The 9,834-nt window shown below is 37.4% G+C and overlaps 1 protein-coding gene across 1 annotated transcript in view; it reads left to right on the top strand.

Moving 5' to 3' along the window:
* ITGA1 (integrin, alpha 1) overlaps positions 1 to 9,834 on the top strand; it is a 180,208-nt gene that overhangs the window by 148,930 nt on the left and 21,444 nt on the right. The window contains exons 20-26 of the mRNA XM_010857177.1: positions 523 to 603; positions 1,042 to 1,118; positions 4,105 to 4,194; positions 6,051 to 6,153; positions 7,823 to 7,936; positions 8,103 to 8,207; positions 8,370 to 8,474. Of these exons, the coding sequence (XP_010855479.1) occupies positions 523 to 603; positions 1,042 to 1,118; positions 4,105 to 4,194; positions 6,051 to 6,153; positions 7,823 to 7,936; positions 8,103 to 8,207; positions 8,370 to 8,474 (675 nt within the window). The remainder of the gene's footprint in view (positions 1 to 522; positions 604 to 1,041; positions 1,119 to 4,104; positions 4,195 to 6,050; positions 6,154 to 7,822; positions 7,937 to 8,102; positions 8,208 to 8,369; positions 8,475 to 9,834) is intronic.

The following is a 9,834-nucleotide window of genomic DNA, read 5'->3' as shown; positions in this document are numbered from 1 at the left end:
TTCTCCTGGCAATCTTGATTCCAGCTTGTGCTTCTTCCAGCCCAGTGTTTCTCATGATGTACTCTGCATAGAAGTTAAATAAGCAGGGTGACAATATACAGCCTTGATGTACTCCTTTTCCTATTTGGAACCAATCTGTTGTTCCATGTCCAGTTCTAACTGTTGCTTCCTGACCTGCATATAGGTTTCTCAAGAGGCAGGTCAGGTGGTCTGGTATTCCCATCTCTTGAAGAATTTCCCACAGTTTATTGTGATCCACACAGTCAAAGGCTTTGGCATAGTCAATAAAGCAGAAATAGATGTTTTTCTGGAACTCTTGCTTTTTTGATGATCCAGCGGATGTTGGCAATTTGATCTCTGAGACTTTCCCAAAAACTATACTGTGAAATCTAAGCAAGGCAGCTTCTAAGGCACAGCTGGGGAAATCTGAGCTCAAGTATTTCAATATATTCAAGTATTTCAGTCAAGTTCAAGTATTTCACCTTCATATCTGATCTAATTCTGTTTACTTTCTCTTCCTAGGCTATCCAAAAAGACAGTTGTGAATCCAATCATAATATCACATGTAAAGTTGGCTATCCTTTCCTAAGAAAAGGAGAAATGGTAAGCAGATTATAGAAAATACATGTGGCAATTGGATACAAAAAATAATATACTCAAAGCCAAAAATATAAATGTTTCTAATGGATGTGTTTAGATGGTTGCTGGTACTTGAAGTTTCTGTTTTAAAGAGACTTTAGTAATGACCATTTCATAATTACAATGTTTATGATTGTGATCTGGTAGACAGTGGTAATATGAAAAAATAACAATGGGTGGGATATAATAATGTGATAGTGTTGGATCTGTATGTAACATCTCTGGTGTGTTAAGATGTTTTCACATATATCTTCTCCTTTACTCATGAAATTTGCATTATTAATTAATAAATGAGCAATTTTATTTTAAAAAGAAAAATATTTATATGATTTAATACTTTAATTAATGCAAAAATTTTACTTTAGTTTCTTATCTGTTACTAAAGATATTTTTATTTTACAGGTAACATTCAAAATATTATTTCAGTTTAACACATCTTATCTCCTGGAAAATGTGATCATTCATTTAAGTGCAACAAGGTTGGTTCCTGTGTGTACATGAGTGTATGTGGATGCCTGCAAATAATTTCTTTCATATATTTAAAATGTTCTATAGACTGACTTGAACTTCTTACAGCTTTTATGTGATCAGTAGAAGTAGAAGGCAGTGAACCCCTTTACTTCACAAAATCATCCTTATGAATAATTAGCAAAATAGAGAAATTTTCATTTAATAGAAATAATAAACCTAATTGGGTTAAACCACTGGTTCTATGAGCCATAAAACATGTTGTAATCACACATCACTTATATCTGCCAAACTGAATTTAAATCCATTAAAAATTTTATAGGCTTTGCTAATTTAAAAACTTTTATGGACTGCCCATCAAAATCAACTGAATCATTAAAGAGACTTAAAATTTTATGATACCCTTTTGTAGCTTAATAAATTTTATTCAAATCAGTCAAAGCTTCTGAAAGATGGTATAGACAATACACAAACAAAAAATAGCAAAAGTCTAATAAGGAAATTGAAATAGTACTTACCTTTTTTCTAAGAGTAACTGTATGCTGGACCATAAGCAACTTGAGGTAAACTTTTATCATTTGTTGTTTTATTCCCAGTTTAAAAAAAAATCTAATAATTGAATAATTACAAATAAATGTAAAGTGAGTGAGTGAGAAAATGAATTAAATGGATGAGTTAATTCTGTATACTCAATTCAGTTCAATTTAGCAAATACTTATTTGAACTCTACTATGGACAAAATAGGCCTTCCCTGGTAGTTCAGCTGGTAAAGAATTCACCTGAAATGCAGCAGACCCCGGTTCGATTCCTGGGTCAGGAAGATCCCCTGAAAGAGGGAGAGACTATTTATTCCAGTATTCTTGGGCTTCCCTGGCGGCCCAGATGGTGAAGAATCTGCCTGCAATGTTGGAGACCTGGATTTGATCCCTTGGTTGGGAAGATTCCCTGGAGGAGGGCATGACAACCCACTCCAGTATTCTTGCCTGGAGAGTCCCATGGACACAGGAGCCTAGTGGGCTACAGTCCATGGGGTCACAAAAAGTCAGACGGGAAAGAGTTGGACAGGACTGAATGACTAAGCACAGCACACACAGCACGTGGACAAGATACTGACTTTGTCCCTTAAATAAGGGCATGAAGCTCCTCATGAAGGGAATATTACAGTAGGGGACTGAGACTAGTATTTAAATTATTATCAGACAGGATAGAACAGGGAAAATTTATTAAAGAACTAGAAGCCATGTGTGGAGACTTAATGGAGAGTGAAATTATATCTACTTGGCAATGAAAACCCAAGAAAGATTTATTAAGGAGGTTATAAGTAAGAAGGACCTTAAAGAATGGGTAGCAATTCAGAGAGGTTGGTGGGTAGTTAGATAGAATGTTTCAAGTAAAAAATGTACAGCTTGAGCAAGAACACAAAGGGAGACCACTAGATCTATTTGGGGGAATGTTGGGTGATCAATTTTAGTGCAAATATAGGAGAATACATAAAAGAATAATGGAAGATAAACAGGGAATGTACATCTTACCATGGATGGTGAGTACTGAATTTCGAAATGTGGCATCTTTTCTTAGTTGAACAGGCCATGAAATGTTTTTGAGGGGTGAAGTCATATGTACAGAGCTGTTTCTTTCAAAGGTTAACTGGGCTGCAGTGTGGGATGGGTTAGAGGCAGGGGCCATTTACAGCAAAAGCCCAATCACACATACATCTATAACCCAAGACAGGGAGCTGCCTTCACTGCCTCATCACTCATATCATACTGCTAATATACTTGGGAATAAGCAGAGCCATTAAAGGGTACCCGTTGCCCATTTTGTGAGACAAAATGCTAGGTGCTTGGTCACTTGGTAGAGGGGCATATGTGATAACAATAATAAAAATTAATACTTACTGAGTATTCCCTATGTCCTTGGCACAATGGTAAGCATTTTACACTTGTTGCTCACTTATTATTTATTAAGAATTTAATCATAAAATTCCCATTTTATAGATGAAGAAACTGAGGCCTGAGGCACAGAGAGACTAAACAACTGTCCCAAAGTAGGTCAATGTCCAAGAACAATCTCAGGCCCTCTGGCCCCAGAGCCAGTGTTGGTACCTGTTATAGCACTTGTCCATGCTTTTTTACTTAATACAGGAGAGTATGAGATATGTGTATGTACATATAAATGTATAAATATCTAGGCATGCATTTAAATAACATATAACTGAAATTATTACTAAAATCAGGGGGGAAAGTAGGTTCTCAACAAATAAGCACCAAGTACAAGGCATGTGCTGTGCTGTGCTTAGTCACTCAGTCATGTCTGACTCTTTGCAACCCCATGGACTGTGGCCCACCAGGCTCCTCTGTCCAAGGGGATTCTCCAGGCTAGAATACTGGAGTGGGTTGCCATGCTCTTCTCCAGGGGATCATCCCAACCCAGGGATTGAACCCAGGTCTCCCTCATTGCAAGAGGATTCTTTACTGTCTGAGCCACTAGGGAAGCCCAAGTACAAGGCCTGGAAAGACTATTAAGTGAGAAGACAAAGGTTTTAGATTTATTCTCAGCTATGTACTCCTGAGCACGTCTTTTCACAAGGGCCTCATCTGTGATGAATAAGAATCACCTGTGTGATTTATATAAAAAAACACAATTTCATGAATCCTACTTTGGGCCTACTAAATCCATATTGTTCTACGAGAAAAGCCCAGTAATCTGTGTATTTAACCATTGACCCAAGAATACTTATTATTCACACAGAAGTTTGCAAAACCTTGTAGTAAATCAGTGTTATTTTCAACCCTCGCCGCACTTGAGAATCACCTTAGGGTCTTTTAACAATATCCATCTCTGATCTCCCTCTCCACACTGAATTTTTAAATCAATAATTCTATTTTGTGTGTGTGTCTTAATTTAGTTACCAAAATAAACTTCTCATTCAAATGCTTAGAAAAGTCTCTAAATAGCCAACGGTTTAATGATTTGTCTGACTGCTGTGTTTTCCAGTGACAGTGAAGAGCCGCCTGAAACCCTTTTTGATAATGAAGTGAACATTTCTGTCCCTGTAAAGTATGAAGTTGGACTACAGTTTTTCAGGTAGGAGAACCCCACACTTCAAGTTGATGCCTTCTGGTAACCCAGTGGATCTCAGCTTGTGGTCCCTGAACATGGGTATCAGAATCACCTGGGAGCTTCTTAAAAAGAGGCAGATTCTCTGACCTTACCCCAGACGTACTGAATAAGAAATTCTGGGGAGGGGGCCCAGAAATCTGTGTTAAACCCTCTGGGTGATTCTCGTGCATTCTAAAAATTGAGACCCAGCATCCTAAATAATCTGAAATGTGAGGTGCTACTAATACCAAATTGCATTAGCAGTTCAGTCTTAAGTCCTAAATGCAAGCTGAAGACCCAGAAACCCTTCATGAAGGGCAGTGTCTGTAGAGGTCCAACATATTTCTTGGCTCTTATTCTCATTGTGTGGGATCTGATTATTCTGCCCATCCTGGACATTCAAGGTTAAATCATTGTTTACTGACAAGAGGTATTTATTTCCTTCAGGGGCTTCCCTGGTGGCTCAGTAATAAGGAATACATCTGTGATGCAGGAGATGCTGGTTAAACCCCTGGGTTATAAAGATTCCCTGGAGGAGGAAATGGCAACCCATTCCAGTACTCTTGCCTGGGAAATCCTATGGACAGAAGAGCTTGGTGGGCTGTAGTCCATGGGGTTGCAGAAGAGTCAGACACAACTTATCAACTTGTTGTTGTTGTTGTTGTTCAGTCACTCAGTCGTATCCGACTCTTTGCAACACCTTGGACTGCAGCACGGCAGGCTTCCCTGTCCTTCACCATCTCCCAGGGTTTACTCAGACTCACGTCCACTGAGTCAGTGATGCCATCCCACCATCTCATCCTCTGTCATCCCCTTCTACTTCTGCCTTCAGTCTTTCCCACCATCAGGGTCTTTTCCAATGAGTCAGCTCTTCACATCAGGTGGCCAAACTTAAAGACTAAACAGCAACAAAATTTATTTCCTCCATTATTCATAAACCATCCTTTTTCATAAGAATTTCTAAGCTATCCAAACACCAGTTATGTTAGTAAACTTGCATGAGCAGGACTCCAGGCTTTTGCTAAATAAATATGAACCGTGTACAAAAAGTACAAAAATCTGTGTCATTTATTCTGACTCTTGTCATGTTATTAATTTATTTTCTATGGCACTTTCGTTTTACTAATAAAAGACCACAAAAATGAAAGGATTGTAGGATATACATGTAGATTTTGCATATATATCTTAACCTTTAATTCTATTCCCTGTTTTCTATATTTTTACTTTCATTTCTCTTGGTACACTGACTTATCCCAAGAATTTTTCACTTATTTAAAATCAAATTTTGGCAAACATGTATTTTTTGTCTTCTCTAAACTGAAGTATTGCTTTTAAATATGTTTATGTTACATTTCCATCTACCAAGTTCATCCAAAGAACATGGAGTTTTATGAAAAAGATTGAAAGTTTTATGAAACTTTTATGAAAAATATTTTAACAGTAAATACATGACTTTAAATTGTGAAAAGGTAACAAATTGTTAAAATCTACTTAAAATTCAGCACTATTAAAAATACTAGGTTTTAGCCTGATTATTCACTAAATGTAGATGATATTAATAAATTCATGAAAACGTTTCATGTATCCATCAAACTTTTACTTTCAAAATTATACATATTTTAGTATTTTAAGCATTGGTAACTATTGAATTAAACTGTAATCTTTCTCACCCTCCTCAAAGATTTAACTTTAGATTTCAGGGTAAAAGAATTTGCCTTTGATTTGAAATCTCTTGAAGTACTTATTGTGGGATTCCTAGTATATAGAAAGAAAAAATGAGGTCAAGTAAAAGTTACACTTTGTTTTATTTTACTTTTTGTCTTCCAATTAATTCTCTTAAGCTCTGCAAGTGAATACCATATTTCAATTGCGGCCAATGAGACTGTCCCTGAAATCATTAATTCTACTGAGGACCTTGGAAACGAAATTGATATCTTCTACTTGGTAAGAAATTACTTCTAAATTAGTGTTGTGAAAGAGGTATTTGTAAGTTTAGAAGTTAAAGTATTAACAGACACATACAAATATGTTGGTTCAACAGTTAATCTCTATATTCCAGCATATTTTCCTTTATAATTTCTTTAAATTAAATTTATATAATTTATTTAAATTAAAATAAATCTATAATTTAAGATAGTTTTATTTAATTTTTTATTTGGGGCCTCCCTGGTGGCTCAGATGGTAAAGAGTCTGCCTGCAATGCAGGGGGCCCGGGTTCCATCCATGGGTAGGGAAGATCCCCTGGAGAAGGGAATGGCACCCCACTCCAGTATTCTTGCCTGGAGAATCCCATGACGGAGGAGCCTGGTGGGCTACAGTCCGTGGGATCTTAATTTTGTCTGGGCTGGGTCTTCGTGGCTGCACCGGCTTTCCTCTAGTTGTGGAGAGGGGGGCTGCTCTCCAGTCGCGGTGCAGGGCCTTCTCATTGCCCTGGGTTCTCTCTTGCTATGGAGCACGTGGGCCCAGCAGTTGCGATTCTCGGGCTCTAGAGCAGGGCCTCTGTATGGCACACAGGCTTAGTTCCTCCACCGCATGTGGGATTTTCCCAGACCAGGGATCAAACCTGTATCTCCTGCATTGGCAGGCAGATTCTTTACCAGTGAGTCACCAGGGAAGCCGTAACATAATTTCATTTAAATTGATGATAATTACACTTTCAAGCAACTTAAAAGACCCAGAGCTCTAATTCCCTCAGAAGACACAAATTAGTTAGAATGACTTCCTAGGAGAAAATAAGGAACCAAGTAGACTCTACCTATAACCACATAGACTTTATTTGCATTTTTTAGTATAACTCAAAAAACACTTTTAAAAAAATAACATGACTATTTCAAAAATTGTCTTGATAATTTCCTTTACTGAACAAATAAATTGGTAACTCATCCTGCTTATTGCTACATTTTATGTGTTATACCATAACTTACGGTGTTCCTACTAATGTCTCCATAAATAATGTTTTATGTTACAACCTTTATTTTTATTTTTGAACCCTTCATAACAAGCTTTTCCTAACCATTATAGTAAATAATTATGGAGTTGAGCCAGGCTGTCATTTTTAGATCATGCCTACTTACAGATACAGACTCAAGTTATTGTTACTCAAGTAAAAAGCATCCAACTCAAGTGACGGGTTTAAGTCTGTATTCAAAAGAATGAAATAACACAGCATTGTTAGAAGATGGTCTCAGTGTCTTTGGGAATTGGCTATGATGAAAAAGGAAATTCTCTTACAAAGTGGAAATAAATGTATACTATCAAGAATATTTTATTGTTTTTATTTGTGCCCTTTGCTGAAATGCCTCAGAAAGTTAGTATAACTGCCTGTCACTCTACTACTGGAATAAGGTTTTGAAATGTAGGCTACCAGTTTTTTCTAGGCCCATTTACTTTTCCTAGATTAGAGAATTCAGCAAACAAGGAAGAAAGGAAAGAAGAAAGGAAGGAAGGAAGGCCAATTCTCTGTCCAGTGCCATAAAATCCTCTACATTCATTTTGGGATTCAAAATATTATACAACTTAATTAATCAATTAAGAAGCAAAATCTTATGTAAGACAGAAAACTTGCTGTTGAAAGAAGAAAAGGTTACGTTTCTTTTTCTCTTTTTCCCTGTAGATTAGAAAAAGTGGGCATTTTCCAATGCCAGAACTTAAACTGACAATTTCATTTCCCAATGTGACGTCAGATGGTTTTCCTGTACTGTACCCAAGTGGATGGTCATCTTCCGAGGTAATCGTGTGTGCCTCAGAGTTATGCTTCTTTTCTACTGCACACTTACCAAGAGGGATCATTCATGTTTGGCAATGTCTATCATTCACAGATCCTTCACATTATTTTTCAAGTCATTTTACCCTCTGATATCTCATCTGATAAAAGACATGTTTTTATTTCATAGAACGTCAACTGCATACCCAGTAACCTTCAGGATCCTTTTGGTATCAACACTGGGAAGAAAATGATGATATCCAAATCTGAAGATATCAAACGAGGCACCATTCTGGTAAATTCAAATTAGCAAGACAAGCGCTCATTTTACCTCATGCTTTCTAAGTGAATAAATTCAATATCAACCTAAAAATAACTATGATGTAGACTATTTGTAATATACTATCTTTCATCGAATGGCATGAATACTAATTTATACCTCTGGGCATTTAAACAGGACTGCAGTGCGTGTAAATTTGCCACCATCACGTGTAACCTGATTCCGTCTGACATGAGCCAAGTGAATGTTTCACTTATCTTATGGAAACCAACTTTTATAAAAGTAAGTGATTGTATAGTTCTCTGCAATAATTGAATAATATGAACAAATATTCATCACTTAATAAAACAAAGCAGAGTGCTTCTTTAGAAAGAACATAAGACTGGAAGCCTAAACAAATGTGATCCAAGCCTTAGCTCTACTAAATCAACTCTTTGGATGTCATTTTCCTTGTCTGTTGGGCTTCCCTTGTGGCTCAGCTGGTAAAGAATCTGCCTGCAATGCGGGAGACCTGGGTTCAATCCCTGGATTGGGAAGATTCCCTGGAGAAGGGAAAGGCTACCCACTCCAGTATTCTGGCCTGGAGAAGTCCATGGACGGTATAGTCCATGGGGTCGCAAATAAGTCAGACACAACTGAGCAACTTTCACTCACTCACTTCCTTGTCTGTTAGTAACTAAGTTACTTCCAAGGTCCCCTTTCATATATATGCCTTTTTTTTTTTTTTGCTATTTATTTTTTTTTAATTTTGTTTTATTTTTAAACTTTACAATATTGTATCGGTTTTGCCAAATATCAAAATCAAATATCTGCCACAGGTATACATGTGTTCCCCATCCTGAACCCTCCTCCATCCTCCCTCCCCATACCATCCCTCTGGGTCATCCCAGTGCACCAGCCCCAAGCATCCAGTATTGTGCATCAAACCTGGACTGTCGACTCGTTTCATATATGATATTATACGTATTTCAATGCCACTCTCCCATATCATCCCACCCTCTCCCTCTCCCACAGAATCCAAAAGACTGTTCTATACATCAGTGTCTCTTTTGCTGTCTCGTATACAAGATTATTGTTACCATCTTTCTAAATTCCATATATATGTGTTAGTATACTGTATTGGTCTTCTTTCTGGCTTATTTCACTCTGTATAATAGGCTCCAGTTTCATCTACCTCATTAGTACTGGTTCAAATGTATTCTTTTTAATGGCTGAGTAATACTCCATTGTGTATATGTACCACAGCTTTCTTATCCATTTATCTGCTGATGGACATCTAGGTTGCTTCCATGTCCTGGCTATTATAAACAGTGCTGCGATGAACATTGGGGTACACGTGTCTCTTTCAATTCTGGTTTCCTCAGTGTGTATGCCCAGCAGTGGGATTGCTGGATCATAAGGCAGTTCTATTTCCAGTTTTTTAAGGAATCTCCACACTGTTCTCCATAGTGGCTGTACTAGTTTGCATTCCCACCAACAGTGTAAGAGGGTTCCCTTTTCTCCACACCCTGTCCAGCATTTATTGCTTATAGACTTTTGGATCGCAGCCATTCTGACTGGTGTGAAATGGTACCTCACAGTGGTTTTGATTTGCATTTCTCTGATAATGAGTGATGTTGAGCATCTTTTCATGTGTTTGTTA

The sequence above is a fragment of the Bison bison genome, unplaced genomic scaffold (genome assembly GCF_000754665.1).
Source record: "Bison bison bison isolate TAMUID 2011002044 unplaced genomic scaffold, Bison_UMD1.0 scf7180017864378, whole genome shotgun sequence".
NCBI classification, from domain to species: domain Eukaryota; kingdom Metazoa; phylum Chordata; class Mammalia; order Artiodactyla; family Bovidae; genus Bison; species Bison bison.
The sequence above is the reverse complement of the archived record's forward strand: the minus strand, read 5'-3'. Positions and strand labels throughout refer to the sequence as shown.